This window comes from Thermobia domestica, chromosome 18, assembly GCF_964235325.1.
Source record: "Thermobia domestica chromosome 18, izTheDome1.hap1.1, whole genome shotgun sequence".
In the NCBI taxonomy this organism is placed as follows: Eukaryota; Metazoa; Arthropoda; class Insecta; order Zygentoma; family Lepismatidae; genus Thermobia; species Thermobia domestica.
Genome location: NC_137471.1, coordinates 77,817,965 through 77,835,988, shown reverse-complemented (window position 1 = coordinate 77,835,988; position 18,024 = coordinate 77,817,965). Strand labels below are relative to the sequence as shown.

The 18,024-nt window shown below is 36.9% G+C and overlaps 1 protein-coding gene and 1 long non-coding RNA gene across 3 annotated transcripts in view; one reads left to right on the top strand and one right to left on the bottom strand.

Annotated features, from left to right (window-relative positions):
- LOC145674842 (uncharacterized) overlaps positions 1-17,582 on the top strand; it is a 94,291-nt gene extending 76,709 nt beyond the window's left edge. The window contains exon 6 of the mRNA XM_081745070.1: positions 17,231-17,582. Within this exon, the coding sequence (XP_081601196.1) occupies positions 17,231-17,333 (103 nt within the window). The 3' untranslated portion in view covers positions 17,334-17,582. The remainder of the gene's footprint in view (positions 1-17,230) is intronic.
- Positions 1-18,024, bottom strand: part of LOC145675645 (uncharacterized) — a 203,221-nt gene that overhangs the window by 89,680 nt on the left and 95,517 nt on the right. The window lies entirely within an intron of this gene.

Below are 18,024 nucleotides of genomic sequence, written 5' to 3'. Positions count from 1 at the left end.
ATCGGAAAGTTAACTGCAGCAGTAGTGTTGCCACACTTGGTACAATTGTACCAAATTCAACTCTTTTTGTCATTCGTCTGCTCTTTGGTTCCACGCTGGCATTTTCAGCCTCTTTTGTGAAAAAAATTCTACCCAATTCAGCACCATTTAAGAAATACTTGTCACATTTTCAAAAGTGTCAGTAAGACTTTTCCTACATCTCACGTTACTCATACTGTGTGTTGGACTCTTTAAAAGAGAAAAATGCTGGTGAACATTCATTCTGTGATATTGCACCGCATAACGCCACTTACTTTGTGTGGAACATTTGTAATTCGAACTATATCGGGAAACAAAATGACGCTAGATGGGCGCATCCGTGATAATTTATATTTTAATATATTATAACGTACTGTTTGCACACGAAATTGGAGATTATTGATTGTTTTCTTGTTTTATATTTGTTTTCAGATATAGCTATAATACTGTTTTGGTTTATTGGTCACTTTAAAATACAGGCGCGTTTGGTTTCCTTACAGTACATACTGAAGATGATAACTGTTTTCCTTTTTAATTTGAGGCCTCTATTATACTTCCTACGTGCGAGAAGAGTTTTTATCTACTTCCACAGTTGTTCGGGGTCCTCTTGTTTGGATGTTTTTAAAAAGTAATTTTCAGAAAGTCTCGAAAGTTGGTTAGTTGCAAAGTTGGTTGATTTGGACTCTTGGAAGAGGGGGAAGGTGAGTGTTCTAAAAATTTTATTTTCGTGTTATAGAGCCATTTATTACACTGGTTTAGCCGAGGAATCACTGATTGTATATGTTTCATCTTCTTCTTCCGATTTTAATTCCGGAAAACATTCAGTATCTTCATCTCCTACTTCTTTACGTGTATGATGAGATGTAACTTCATCATTATCATTATCAGAAATATAAATTGTTTCTTCAGTGTCACTCCATGAAACATCGGAGTTCCACTCAAATTCGTTTACTGCTGCAATTTCACGTTGAATAATCGCTTCTTCTGGTGCCATACTTGCAACGATACTTTATATTTTTAAAGCAAAGTATTTAAAGAAAAATATATGGTGACGAAACCAATTACTTGATGCGTTCACAATAATATTCTTTTCCACTGTCATCCGCCCGCACTGCGCACCCCGCGCCGCGTTTCCGGGGCCGGCCGTCAGGGTGCGTGTTTAAACAAGTTTTTCCCGCATTCCGATAATGTTAACATACTATAAATCGTATAGTGTTTTCTGTGAACTCAAGGTATACGTACGGTAAGTACACGCGCGGTTTTTTTCATATACATCAAAGGAATATAATATAATAGTAATCATTAATTTTATTATTATTACGCATAATTTAATTCCCACTTAGTTGTATATTAAGCAAATAGTTAACTATAAAAGTGTTTATAATAACAGCATTCCACTCATAACTAGTGCAATAAAAATATGTGTATTCTTACTATGTATTCTTCTTTTGCATACGATAATTTTATTATTCTTATTATATACTTATCGAATAAACACAGTAAGGGTAATAATATTTTATAATAAACAATAAACATGTATACGAGCTTGTTACCTATGCACCCTCCCTTTCTTTTTTATACAATATGTTTGATTTTTTGTGATTACCGTTTAATTATAACAAAGCTTTAAAATGTTATATATGTTTACATTAACCAATTTCGTGTCGAAATAATTCTTCAATTCCATATATTTTTATTATTATTATTATTATTATTATTATTATTATTATTATTATTATTATTATTATTATTATTATTATTATTATTATTATTATTATTATTATGTGCGTGCTTTCTTTTAATATGGAATACACTTATTATTCTTTTTATGTTTACCGCTTAATCATATAAAAGCTTTAAATGTTATGATTACATTAAATAATTTTCTTTTCAAAATTTCATACAAAGAAAACTCGCTTCTTTTTTTCTTTTAAAATCACCTAAAGGGAAACAGCTGCGTTCTAACAAAATATATTTCCATCATAAACCAATTCCATTATTCCTTTATTTAAATACCATCAAGCCTAACATATAAAATTCTTTCATCCCCTTCTATTATTCTCTTTGGTCACTCACCACCAAAGGATTTTTATTATACTCTTAACAATAGGTTTATTATACCCTATTTTTCAACATATACATTAACAATAACTTTTATGATACCATATTCTTCTTCATCTACATTTAAAAAAAAAAGGTTTTATGACCTTCCTTTGTATATAACGAAAGATTTTATGATACCCTATCATAAAAGAGGGTTGGTATTCTACATTTGATTACATTAGTTGACATAATCCAAATAGTCTACTGTTACTATTATCTATTGATTGTTAATTAATTCATTGTTGCTGTTAAACTGTTACTTGAATCTCGTGCGTGAGGCGTACCGTTTTTATGTGGGACACCCTTAAAGTGTGAACAAACTGTGAGAAGTGATTCCCTACTTTGTATTGGACATTTTGAAATTTATAACTTAAGGCATGCGAAGCCAAAACAACTGTAGTGCGTCGGAAAATCTGGACCGGTTCCTTTAATTAGAAAACTTTAAGCGCTACAGTGCAATTGATACTACTTGTCCCGTGTGACAGCCAGTGTTGCCAGACACGGCAAGCAAAATTACACACACCTTCCGTCCAAATTGCACAATTTTACACACAAGCTGGAAGACAGTGCACACAACATTATACAATACATAACTACCTATCTATATGTATATTATGTCTAATGACGTACATACCGATACGTACACTCATGTCCAAAATGATTGTCGCATATCTATAACAGGCTTGTTGTGCGAATATATTTGGATAATGATATCGCAGGGTACATTTAACACTCTTACTATGTGTATAATCGGCAGAGACATGTGTGTGGTAAATTTCATGTCAAAAGATATGTAAATAAGAACAATATAACGAAAAAACTATTCTTGTCCATTTAGCAACATTTTGATGTACTCATTCTAATTTTCGTATTTATAATTTTTTCTATGAAATTTACCACAAATATACATTTCCCGATTATACACATAGTAACAGTACTAGAAGTACCTTGCGAGTTTATTATCCAATAATATTCGCACAACACGACCGTTATAGATATGCGACAATCATTTTGGACATGAGTGTACATTGACCAGCCATTGTTCAGGGATTCAGCGCTTGATTTATTATTATTATTATTATTATTATTATTATTATTATTATTATTATTATTATTATTATTATTGTTGTTGTTGTAAAACCGTCACCTTCCCGCCCATTGTCATTTCAATTTACTTTCAACCATGCGCGCCGACTACGTGGGTGCTCCAAGGCTCCGGCACCTACAAGATTTTTAGCTTGAAACCGGGTTTGAACCAGTTTCTCTTGCGTTTAAATCAGTCGTGTTACCGACTGAGCTAGGGCAGTACCAATTTATCCTTATAGTACCGATATATTTTACTTTCTCACAGCACAGGCCTTTATGACAATGTTCATAAAATATTTTAACTAAAAGTAAATCAATCAAACATCGAGCCTTCCCTGAAAACATATAGGCTAATATGACCCACCATTGATATGCAAACACATAAATCTTGGAAAGTCTGCGCCATTGCTTTCAACGTACTTAATGTTTTTAATTGGACATCGGCCACTCTGTCGTTCATTTGTTCGCAAAATGGCATTTTCTTCACAAGTGGTGAGAAGACAAGACTTCTTACCACCTCCGCCTCATGTTTTGGCCAACATTGAGGGTCAACATTCATTCACATTGCTTGCTTGAACAAAGCGTCTTTCCTTGGGGATGTCATGACACCCGCCTCTGAAAAACAAGAAGTAAGGTACCAAGGAAGCAAGATAGGTTTTATCATACTATAGAGAAAATAACAAGAGATTAACAATAATAACAAATAACTTGTTATTTTCTCTGTGGTTTTATTGCGCTGGCCTGGAGTCAGGCGTTGGAGCTCGTAGTTTTTAGAAGGCAATTTTCAGGAAAAAAAAATGGTGAAAATAATGAATATTTGAATGAAAAAAACTTCGTAAAAGTCATCAATGATCAAAATTTTGAATTGTGCCAAATTACACACAAAATGCACACAGATTGGCATTACACACAAAATGCACAAACAGGCCAAAATTGCACACATTTTGTGCAATTACACACACATTGGCAACGCTGGTGACAGCTCGCTGCGCGCACGTGGTGCTCAATGCTGCGTTGCCAGCTTTTGCGTCGGGTATTGAAACTACACGAGTAGTATGCCCGAAACACGAAATTATTCACTGCAAGTAAATCTCAGTTTTATAAAATTAAATGACACAAAAGAGAACTAAAAAGAATGCTCTCAATAACCAACAGGTCGGCTCTTCAAGTTGACATTTAAGTAAAACAATTTGCATTTGTTTATATTCAAATTGGCAACGTGCGGAAAGGGTAGAATATTTACAATTGCAGAGCGAGAGAAATGAGGCACTACAATTGGCTGAACGTGCTGTTGCCATTGGAATAGTTCTCTTTGTCTGATTGTTGTGACCACGTGCAGGAGGGGAAAAAACAAAGAAAAGGAACTGTTACAAGGGACAACTGTTTTAACCCCGCCGTGGCCGGTCCCAAGCCCGTGATGAGAAAGGGGGAGGGACCCCCGTGTTTTGTCCGTTCTCGCATCCTTTTCCGGGAGTGGTTGCTACACGGGGGAGATAGGGTGACACTGTGCCAGGTCGCTGCCGGTACTTTAACTGCCATATGGCAGCGTGTGGGTAGCAGTGCCAACAACCTACTGGCGGAGGTGAGCCTGGGGGCAACCTCTGAAATGGGCGACTAACTCGTGCCATTGAATCTGGGAGAGTACGTGTGACCCCATCACGTCCTCAGTGGGGTAGGTAGTTTCGACTGCCGTACCTGCCAGCGGGGGTGAGCCTTCGGGTATCCCCTGAAATGGGCAACTAAGCCGTGCCCTTGGGTCCGGGAGATAAGGCTGAGTGGTACCCCAACACGCTAAAAGAGTGGGTAGCTGGTGTGCCCAAGTGTGTGGGCGGATCCAGCGCCCTACCGGGAGGAAGATGTAGGTACTGCCCTCAAAGAGAGTGTAATGCGTTCTCTTGGGTCCGGGATGGGATACCTAGTATCCTAACGCATACTCGTACCTCAGGAGCGTTGAGGAACTGGGTCACTCCTTCGTCCCAGTAGTGTGAGCTGGGTGCAGGAGCCACGACCCTGCCAGGGGAGCCACCGCTCCCAAATGACCTTTGTCTTTAAAGGTAGACAGTCTACATCAGCCATTGGGTCTGGTAATGTACGGTGTACCTCTACCGTAATCAGAGGTAGTTCCGTATTGTTTGAACGGCCCTACCGAGGAAGGGTGTGGGTGTCCCTTCTAATGGTGGTCTACACGTACCATTGGGGTTCGGACAAGTAGCTTAGCTACAACGTGTATGTGGTACCTAAACACGTAAAAGATAGGTAGCCCCGTATTGTTTGGGCGGGCCTACCAGGGGAGACACGGCTCTCAAATGACAATGTCTGCTCTTGAGCAAACGGTCTACATCAGTCATTGGCTCTGGTAATGTACGGTGTACCTCTACCGTAACTAGAGGAATTCCCGTATTGTTTGGACGACCCTACCGGGGGAGTGTTGGATTTCTGCCTGCAAGGGGACCAAACGGAGGTGGGGGAGGGGCCAATCCCAGGAATCTGGTAACGGTCCTGATCCTGCTAAAGGGAGGAAACTCTGTGGGATATGGGCCGGCACCAAAATCAAATGGTGACTTAACACGTACCATTGGGTCCGGGATGAGATACGGGAGTATCTCGACGTGTTCGTGGTACCTCTACATGACAAGGTGGTTGCCAGTTGAACGATAGAGGTAGGCAGGGCCGGGATTGAACAAGCCCCCTCGGGCTTTGCCTGGGGCCCCGGATTGGGTTGGACTCTGCCGGGCTGTGGTCATACCGTAAGATTAGGTAGCTTGTGGGAGCCAATCCCAGGAATCCAGGTAACGATGATCACGGGCGGAAGGTGAGCTTGCCTTACAACGCTCGGGCGCCATGCCTGCAGAGCATGGTAGGACTGACTCGCTAGCAGTCTGCCTCAACCAGTAGGTCTACTGGTAGGCACTCAGGACTTCGGTCTGGCCGCGCAGTGGGCGTATCCCACTCCCTCAGTGAATGGGGGTTACATCGCTTAGGCGAGTCAGAATTAAGGAGCAAATTCTGACGGTGCACATTGTGCATGTGAAATCAATAGCGTATTGAGGAACTACGGGATGCCTTGTTTGGCGGAACCCGTCCATTAAATACACCGAACGGTCGCGGGCATGCTCTCCATGCATGCAACTAAGCGTGGCACAGTAGACCACTAGCATCAACGTGTTACAAGGGCCAAGTTGTATCAATTGAATTATAGGGATGTAGGCTTGGAATACTGATATAGTAGTGTGAAAGGTTATGAGTGCACACTTTACACCAATCAAATTTTGGAGTCAGTTTATATTTTCTTTCAAACAGGAACGGAGTCATTAAATATGTTTTAGGTTTGCAGAGAAAACCATTAATGAAGTCGGTTTTGCAAAATATGTAACAGATTTAGGAAATGTTACTTATAACAGATTTTACAAAACTCATTTCAGTAATACCTTTCTTTACAGAATCTAACTATAAAAATATATATTATGCAAACCTACAAAATTCGAAGTAATTTCAAAATGGCCGATCTAAAGATTGGCAGACAATGGTACATTTATGGTATTTCCTCATCGATACTGTCGATTTTCTGCCCTACACGCAGGCTGGACTTACCGGACGTACGGGTGTAATGCAGGGGTAAAAGTAAGGGGAAACGCGGTAGGATTTCGTCCCTTCACCTCCCAAAAATATGTACGACGTTCCCCCAGTTCCTAAATAAATTACAATGGGCAAAGATAGGTAGGGAGACGGCGTGACGTCATGCCGCAACTTACAGTCCCTTTTCAGATCCACTTTTAACTCTAGTGCAATGCTCCTAAGACGCATGTTGGACGAAAATTTAATTACTAGGATGGAAAATGCAAGAGTTTAATAATAGTGATAAGAACATAATTAAATCCAGAGTAAACGTCCTCCAAATCAGTTATTCTTTTCACCGATAGAAGAGTGGTTAGTTAAATTTAATACAATTTTTGTTTTAAAATTTTGAAATAGATAAAAATAGCATGACCTTAACTCTCATTAACAAGACTTTTCGTAAGTTTAATGTGGTCGATAATTATCCAAACATTGACATAATCATAAGAATGTTGCTTATCGCTCCTGACACCAACTACACAGGAGAGAAATCATTCTCCAGACTTCATCGAGTAAAGAATTAATTTAGGATCCTCAACAAGCCATGGTACATTCACGCCACTAGTATAGTTCATCATTGAGAGAAAATTAAGGGGTAGGCTGGGTAGAAATGTATCGTTCTGAAGCAAGAACGACAAATTGGCATCAAGTGTAGACATCCCAAGGCTGTGATGATAGTGTTAAAATCACCTAAGGGCATTAGGAAAGTTTTGCAATAGAACAGAACGGCTCATGAAAGGAGTTTGCAACTTAACGCGTGTTTAGACTGTCCAAACCTGTACTGTAGAAGGTCTAGTCACTGTCTCAGTGTCAGTTAATTTTCAGCTGTGTTAGTGAAAAGAGGTGGAGATATGGTCGTGGTCAATAACTGAATACTGGACAATTTTACGTTACAATTTCGCAAGTGGCTTAAGTATTGATCAGTGTTTACAGAAAATGACTCCTGTGCTTGGAGAGGATTGTCCTCATCGTACAACGATATTTAGGTGGTACAGAGAGTTTCAAAAATGAAATTTCAGCCTTGATGACGCTCCAAGGTCAGGTCGGCCATCTTCATCTGTGAGCTGAACAAAACATTGCTGCAGTAAGGAAATCGCTTGAGATAGATAGACTGGTTACATACTATCAAATAGAGGCATGCTTGAGCATTAATACACCAGAAGTTCGTGCTATTTTCTGTGATCACCTTCGAGTTAGAAAGCTTTGTTCCCTTTGGGTACCACATGACTTAATCGACGAGCAGATTTCACACCGCGTTTCATTGTGCCGTGAAATGTTGAAAAAATTTAAAAATGGAAAATCTTCCTCTGTGAACAGCATTTTGACAGTTGACGAATGTGGCTCTATTACTATGACGTCCCAACCAAGGCTCAAAACAAAGTATTGGTGTTCGAAGATGGGGAGACCCCCGTGGTTGTTCGAAGATCATATCAGTGAAGAAGAGAATGGTGGAGGTACTTTTTAGTATGCGAGGAATTGTCGAGCGAATTGTCTTAGAAAAACAGAAGACAGTCACAAGGAAATGGTAAACCAAGGAATGTCTGCCTAAAGTTCTTACAGCTCTCAAATAGTTGAGCCCAAACTTAAGGACAGACACATGGTTTGTTCACCACGATAACACTCCAGCGCACCGTTTAAAAATTTGCTCCGAGTATTTGACCAGCACTGGACTAAAATTGTTAGAGCACCTCCGTACCGTCCAGATTTTGCTCGCTGTGACTTCGCGCTGTTCCCCATGTGAAGACCAGACTGAAAGGAAGGCGTTTTACAAGCGATGATGCCCTACTAAGGGCTTAGGCAGATAAGTGTGCCCAGATCTCTACCGAAAGATGGCAGAGTTTCTTCGACGACTGGTTTGGAAGAATGAAAAAACGTGTAATGTGTGGTGAAAAGTACTTTAAAAAAGTATAAGAAATACGGTCATATTACAAAAATTTTCCTAGTGCCCTGGCGTAATATGTGAATACTGACGGCATACCAGGTGCTATCAACACATATGGATGGCCTAATATATCCTATAGATAGAAGATTGCAAACAAACAAGAAACTTGCAAATCATTGCAGCAACTCCCCATCTTTCCATGGTCAGGACTTCCTGAATAATTTCCAATTTTCTTTTTAATTTGTAACTGTCTATTCGTAGAGTAGTTGGTAGTCAGCCACATGTGCTGACACAGTCTGGTACCATCACTGATGCCATACTACACCATACTGATGGAAACAAATATTTTTACGATACTTTATTATCACGGCCTTGAAATATCTGCACTTCATTTTGAAGTAATATGTAATTCTTGCTTCAAAACGACGCATTTTTACCCAGCATACCATTTAACATTCCCATTTATCTACAAACAATTCCATAACTGCACTCCAATTAGCGATTTTCACGTTTCGTAAAACAATTACTTTCGTATGTTTCTAGCCTTCCTTGGGTGGCAGATTCATTTCATTCTTACTTATAGTTGAAAAGTTTCGTTGCTCCACAGTTCGGGTTGCTCAGCTATCCGAACACTCTGTATAGTAGATCAGTATAATCATATACACTTTCGATTGGTAAAAAGCAAAGAGGAAGATAGATTAAATTTGTTTTAAAAGTAAATACTTATACAAATGACTTTGGACAAGGATAACAAAATTCTGTTATATTATTTCATAATACCCTTTTCTCCTGTTTCATTTATTTTTTTTATATTAGTGTGAATCAAAGAAGATACTATTGAGAACAGTGGTTTTATTTCCTCTAATCAAAATAATTAACATGAAACATTAATTTCAAGAATTAGGAAATATTATATTCATTTTCGTGATATTTTTAGTTTTCGAATGCATATTGTAAAAATTAAAAAAAAAATCATTTTCTGTTATTTTATTTGAAAAGAAAAAGTAAATTTATTTCAATTCAAACCTTTCTTTCAAGCAGGTTACAAAGGGAAATTCATTCAAATTTATTCAAAAACGTCGAAACAAAGATATGCATAAAATAACATAATTTTTTAAATTTTCTATTGTGTTAAAATTTTGTGCGTAAAAGTGGCGGACAGCAATCTCTTATAATATAAAAGCAATAGTTCACTTAGTAATATAAAAATTTAAATATAGTACACAGACTCACCATAATACAGTAGACTCACCATTATCTGAGGTAATTGGAGACGAGTGTACCTCGGTTACGCAAAAACTTGGATAACACGAAGATCAGTTACTGTTAGTATAGTACTACGTACTATAAACGACCAAACATTTTAATACAGAAATTGTTTATTACAGTATGCTAAAACAACAACAACAACAACAACAACAACAAAAAAAAACATTTTACGTACATACAGTACCATACAAAAGTTTTAAAAGAATAAAATCAGAGATAGTTTTATGAGATATGTTGTGGTTCAAACTAACTAATTCATCGAACTCAACATTAATGGCCGAATGTGATGCACAGCGTCAGATGGCTGGCTGAGCAGCCCGAAGATTTCGAACTTAAAGTTTCGGCAACAATCAATGTGCGCACCATCTTTTACAACAATTATAATCCGCAATTTTTTTAGACTGCTTCGAATAATCCAGGTGCTCGTTTTATCCGGGAATCAGATAATCGTAATTCTATTGTAATTTGTAAAAAAAATAAACCATTTCACTTTCCCATTTATTATTTACTAGCTGAAAATACCCATTCTTCGCGTGGGTGCTGTATTTGGAAGTCAACGCCTGTGGGAGTATCACCATTCATCTCAGCGACAGCAAAAACTATGTATTTGACACTAATATCGGTCATTTTGGATTATTTTTACGTCTCGGTACTTCCCCCTCGCAAGTGACCCGCAGCCCGCATACAATGGTAGCTGAATTTGAAAGTCATCGCTAATGAAGGTGTCACCATTTATTTCAGCGACCGCAAAAATTATGGATTTGACACTAATATGAGTTATTTTGGATTATTTTTATATGACTCGATATCCTCTCCGATTCACGCTATTTTGTTCGTATTTCGTAAATAAATAGTTCATTAACACTACAATGCATGATTTTTTATTTTCTGTGCAAAAACTAGTGTTGCAAGAGAAAACAAAAGTGAGTAACGAAAGTAACGGCTACCGGTATACTTAATAATGCCATCTATGCGAAAACTGTGGAATTACAACTATCTTCGAGAGTTCCCAATCTGGTACAACATGCATTACCAACTATACTAAACGCAATGTTAACTTGAGAGCCGAATCACAAGCGCATTAGTGCATGTTGGCGCGCGAACCTTTTCGCAGGGAAGCCTTAGTATGTGTGTGTGTGTGTGTTTTGGTTGGGTTCTCATTCGCCAGGGTTTCAACTGGCGCTGCTCTGGGTCTCAGCTGATATGCGCGGAGCGGTGATTTCTCGTTCTTTTCCTGCCACTTACGAAAAATATTTCTTGGTTTATTTGTTTTTAATAATTCATGAAGACACGATAAGAGTAAAAAATGTATTGGAAATTCGCACGTGATGTATTTGCAATCCTCACAATTAAAACGAGAGCATGAAAACTATTCTGATTATTCATTTCAATTGATTAAGGTAAGAAAGGATAAGAAATGAAGTTACTCTCATATATCTACCTGGAAAAGGTCAATCATAAACAGAAACACACAAGCAGCCACCCTCCCACATAATAAATTAAAAATACGATTTTTTTTCTCAAAGCACAGCAACTCGACGTTAGCAATGAGTAAACCAGCTGCGAACCACCAACAATCATATCAATAATTTCAACAGTTTTGTCTGCATATTTTTCTCTTAGTCTGCATATTTTTCTCTTAGCAGTGTTACTCTCTGCACAAAAATTGCAGAAGTTACATGTGAGTCCCGTTCTTTCTTTTGTTTCATTTATCAGCAGGCATAAAAGTTTCTTACGGGGAAGCAACTCTATTTAATTTATATATCATACAAAAATATTAAGCCATTTCCTATCCATTGTGGACGATTTGTAACATTGATCAATTAACTAATTTTACTGGTCTTCTGTTTTTGATATAAGATTTTTCAAGTTTATAATCTTGCAACACTTCAAGAGACTCGCATCTTAGCTACCGGCTTTTCACTTTTTTCTTTCCTTCTCTCTTTCCGATTCTGAGTCGTGACGTCATTTTCATAACCCGTTACTAATAAATCTAGTACCTTTTATTTTAAATATTGTTTCTGTATTAACATTTTTATATACTTGAACTCAATTAGCTGTTTGAATTGATCTCCTAAGTAATATTTTACGTGTGTAACGTGAAGAACTATGTACCATGCGCGGAGTCGCCCGAATTGAAGTTGCGTATCTCGGCTATCAGGATAAGGTTTCGGCGAGTATACATATCGTTATGTAGGAAAGCACAGATTATTTACCACTATAACCCACATCTGTCCCACTATGCATTATAGGGTTAATTATCTGATAATATAGCATAGCTCACTTGTCATGAAAAGACGTACATGAGTAGTTTATTCTTGCCACTGAGTTTTTTTTTCGTTCATTTTCCCCAAAACGACTCAGACGATCTTGTTCATATTTTATAAACATATTATTTCATTAATTATCTGATAATCAGTGTTGCCAGACACGGCAAGCAAAATTACACACACCTTCCGTCCAAATTGCACAATTTTACACACAAGCTGGAAGACAGTTCACACAACATTACACAATACATAACTACCTATCTATATGTGTATTATGTCTGAAGACGTACATACCTATACATTGACCAACCATTGTTCAAGGATTCAGCGTTTGATTTATTATTATTATTATTATTATTATTATTATTATTATTATTATTATTATTATTATTATTATTATTATTATTATTATTATTGTTGTAAAACCGTCACTTTCCTGCCCATTGTCACTTTCATTTTACTTTCAACCATGCGCGCTGACTACGTGGGTGCTCCAAGGCTCCGGCACCCACACAAATAATATTGTGGGTGCCGCGCACCCACAAGGTTTTTAGCCTGAACCCGGGTTTGAACCAGTTTCCCTTGCGTTTAAATCAGTCGTGTTACCGACTGAGCTAGGGCAGCCACAATTTATCCTTATAGTACCGATATATTTTACTTTCTCACAGCACAGGCCTTTATGACAATGCTCATAAAATATTTTAACTAAAAGTAAATCAATCAAACATCCAGGCTTTCCTGAAAACATATAAGTTAATATGACCCGCCATTGATATGCACCCACATAAATCTTGGAAAGTCTGCGCCATTGCTTTCAACGTACTTAATGTTTTTAATTGGACATCGGCCACTCTGTCCTTCATCTGTTTGCAAAATGGCATTTTCTTCACAAGTGGTGAGAAGACAAGACTTCTTACCACCTCTGCCTCATGTTTTGGCCAACATCGAGGGTCAACATTCATTCCCATTGTTTGCTTTAACAAAGCGTCTTTGCTTGGGGATGTCATGACACCCGCCTCTGAAAAACAAGAAGTAAGGTACCAAGGAAGCAAGATAGGTTTTATCATACTGTAGAGATAATAACAAGAGATTAACAATAATAACAAATAACTTGTTGTTTTCTCTGTAGTTTTATTATGCTGGCCTGGAGCCAGGCGTTGGAGCTCGTAGTTTTTAGAAGGCAATTTTCAGAAAAACAAATGGTGGAAATAAAGAATATTTGAGTGAAAGGAACTTCGTAAAAATCATCAATGATCAAAATTTTGAATTGTGCCAAATTACACACAAAATGCACACAGATTGGCATTACACACAAAATGCACAAACAGGCCAAAATTGCACACATTTTGTGCAATTACACACACATTGGCAACGCTGCTGATAATATGCCATAATTCATTTATCCTGAAAAATATCTTGGGGGCAGTTTCTTGTTGGAGGTATATTTCTTTCGGACGATTTTGTGACAAATGACTCATGCGATCTTTTTAAATATTTCATTATCAACTTGATAAAACGACATATCTCGTTTGTCCTGAAAAGATGTACAAAGAGTACTTTATTCTTGGGGTGAGGTTCTTCGTATGATTTTTATCAAAAGCGACTAAGGCAATTTTGTTCATAGTTTGTAACCATATAGTCCAACTCATCGAATGTTATTTAAGAAAAAATTAACTTTTTAAGTGAACCTTGTATAAAAACACTTTTAAGAATTTTTCTTTTAGCAAACAGACGAATATGTATATGTGTGTGTGCGTCGCGTCTGCGACGGAAGTCTTGGTGGGCCCTCTCGTTTCTCCAAATAAGGGGTTAAAATCCGGCAGAGAAAGCAAACCTCGTCTCCAAACATTCCCTTCGATAGGTTGTCGTAGTTATTTTTAGCTCTGACATCAACAGGTTGCATTGCAATCTTCTTCGTTGGTTAGAAGCACGGGAGACGGAGGGAAAAACTAAATCAGTCAGCTATGGACGGGCAGACGAATAACAAGCCAATTTACGTTTAAATCTCAGTAGAATATAGTTTTAGTCTGTCTAACTTTGAGTGAAATTAATTATTGTCATTTGTGCAATGAACATACTACGTATACAATGTGTTATACTACATTAGTAATTAATATGCTAGGGTAATAAAAATGTTGCCTTTAAAAAGAAACGTTGAAGTCTTAAACGTTTGTCATTGCTGCTTGTAAAGTCATCTTGACGGCAAGGTTCTAGCTGCGCAATGGAGAAACTTCAAGACTACCCGAAAGAAGACAAAATGGAAAGTAAGGAGATTCTTCCATCCAACTTTAAGTGCATCCCCCTGGAACCGCCAGAAATTATCTTTCTTCAGCATCAAAGTGGGTGAGAAGTGAATGTGCGAAATAATAAGAAAGTACTATGTAGTGAAGTTCAACCACTCGCACGCGACTACCGCGTCTTCCGCGATTGTAATAAGAATAATTGGATCAAGTGTAAAATTGCATTATCATATTCGATTATTTAAATCGAAGTGCCGAAATGCAATTTAATACTCGTATGTGTTTGTATAGTTTCAGTGTTGTTAATTAAAGTGAAAAATTGAATTTCGCATATCCTTTATCAAAGTAATTAGTATGATATAAATTGCTGTTTTATAGTTTAAGAGAATTTAATCTGCTTTTTCTTTCCAGCATAAATAATTAATGCCTATACAACACAATAATTTTCGCATTATTAAATTGTATCGGCATTGAGAATACGATTAGAATAAGTCTTTATGTCAATTTCCCAGAATGTTATGATCCGAGCTCTGAACCGTACTGTCCAGTGGTTATACGATCGGCTTTGGTAAAATCTCCGAACCACTATTAAAGCCTAAAGGAGACGTTTAGTATATAGAGGATCGAATCCCGGACTATCATAAACGTCTAAGCCCTCATAGGGAACTGCAGGACTCGAACCACATACCATTATAAGTTTACAAATAAATATTCCATTAATCATCTAACGATATGGCGTAACTCATTTGTTCTTAAAAATGTACGAGGGATAGTTTATTCTTGAGGTAACCCAGGCATTTTTTTTTCATTTCATATGCCGATAATTAGCGATATTTTGGACGAATCAGGCAATTATGAAAGACAAAATAGAATAAATGTAACGTGGTTGCAGGGGCACTGTGGTTCAGCGGTAGTACGCTTATCTCTGCGATGTGGGCCCACTGGTTTGATCCCCGACCAAGTAAGCTTGTGGTGAGTAACATCGTGTTCATGGGTTTGCTCGAGATACTCTCGTTTCCTTCCCCATTGTCATTTCACTAATTCTTCCAACATCAGTCATTTGCTTTAAACATCATATCCTTTAGCCTGATGGGCATAACCGTGGGATGTTAAACTGAAAGTAACGTGGTTGCAATTTTGCTTTAAAATTTTATGATCAAACTTCTTAGCGTATTAATTGAAACGTACAGTCACGAACATTAATAAATGGAGGCTGAAGCCATTATTTCTTATGGCTTCAACCTCCATTTATTAATGTTCGTGACTGTACAAGCAATAAAGTGTTGGAAACTTAGGAAAATATTATAGAATATCTGCACGGAAAGAATAAGTTTACGGAAATATATTGAAAAGTATGTTTGAATCTCCTTACCCCTCTTAGGATTGAATAGAAATGAAATTACGAAAATCCAGCTCTACCAAAGTACTAACCATGTTTAACATTCATTTCAAGTAATACAACTGTTATTCATCGTGAAAAAAATCAAACACTCTTCTCGAAAATTATAAAAACGATTATCAATCGACGTGTAATGATAAAGCGCAGATACACTCAACTGATAATTGTTTAAACTGTTCAAACCTTTTCACATTCTTGTAATTTTATGAATACAAAATTACAAAATTAAAATTTTATAGCAATTTGCCTCTGTTTTCTCTTTAGTGGGATTTTTAAAAACCGGACAGGGAAGGGACAAGTGCCAACTTATTTTTTTAATTAGAAATTTATGTCAAGGTATATCGAATTTCATCTCTCTTGCTTGAGGTGCCCTTCAGGTGCTACATGTTTACAAAATAAAACTTTAATTTAATGTCCCATGATTATAATCTTACTGAAACAGAAGATTAATGAAAATGAATGATTGGGAAGTAAATTTTTAGTCCTCTTCCACTGGAAATCGAACCCAGAAAGACGTGCACCAAAGGCGGAGGATATACATTATTATTATTATTATTATTATTATTATTATTATTATTATTTTACATACATTTTGACTCCTTCCTCCCATTACGGTACTCACTTGATGAAAGTGACATGGTAAATATCCGGACCAAGCAAAGTGATTATTTAGGAATTTCAAATAACGAGGCGACATGGAGGACTTATGTAACGGACATACAGCAATATTTAGTATATATATATATATATATATATATATATATATATATATATATATATATATATATATATATATATATATATATATATATTCAGCTTTATAAGATGTATTCCGTGCACAATGCAATCAAGTATATTTTCAGTCATTTTGGTTCGTAGGTATTTCTTTTAGAGTTTAACTTTTCACGATTATGCAAAAGGCTAAAGGAAATGGTGATGATGAGACGATGATAATGGTGGATTGAAAAAAATAGGAGGAAACGGAAGAACCCTGAGCTGGGATCGATCTAGGGAACCCACACATTAGACGTGAATGCTGTTTAGCGTGGATCCCGTTTAAAATATCCATATCGAGGTATTGTAAATATCCCCTATAATTAAAATAAGGTTGATGTTTCTTTTACTTATAACTTTGGCAATTGAACTGAATTCCCTTGTTCTCTGAACACCCCGTATATAAGACAAGATAAACATTAACTAAATAAATACTGAAATTACTCAAATAAGTAAGAGTACAAACTGTAACCTATTGCAACAAATAATCAAAATAATGTCAGGATTAAAAGCGTGCTTTTATTATTATTGTATTTGTAAGTTAATAAATATTGTTTTTTTTCCTTTCTTTCAGAGTTCGTTCGAATGGCAAAGAAACAGTGTGGATATATGAGAACGATGTTCTGACGAGAAAAACTGTGAATGGCGTTGAGCAACCAATCAATAAGAACAGCTAAATGGAACTTTCTTTTTAGTTCTTGTTATTTGTGGACAAATTTATTCACTATTTTCTGGACAACTAAGTGATTGTTAAAAAAAATACTTCAAACAGATTAAAAAAAGCAAGACTGCATAACATGAAACTGAAAAAAAATCTGTGTCCTTTAAACTGCGCCAGCAACACATTCAGTTTCTGTCATTGTTTTTTCAAGGTGTTCTATTTCATGAATCTGACAAGAAACATTAAATTATGACGTTTCTAGTTATCTTGCATTGCTTTTATACAAATGATTACACTTCAATAGTGTTGCTTCCTACTGTAACTACAGTGAAAGTCATAAGTATTCGTACATCGACTGCAAGCTATGATTAAATGCTTGTAGCTCCGACTTTGTTGGAGATTGACACAAAATGCATTGCATTTTCCATTAATTTCTTTATTATGTACAAAACAAACGTTCTGTGAATGCGAAAACATAGACACATAATGGCAAAAGAAACCAAAATGAATATGGTTTTGATGTGTCAAAAGTATTTGTACACTGAAATTAAAGGCAAAATCGTTCAGCTGTTCGAGTTGTTGTTCACGCCCTCTGGCGATTAGAACGCTCTCTGGTGGTTTGCAGAGCTAAACACAACCACAGGGCAGCGAAACATCATTCGAGATCAAAGATTGATTCAAGACGAAAGACATAATGAGTCGAAAAG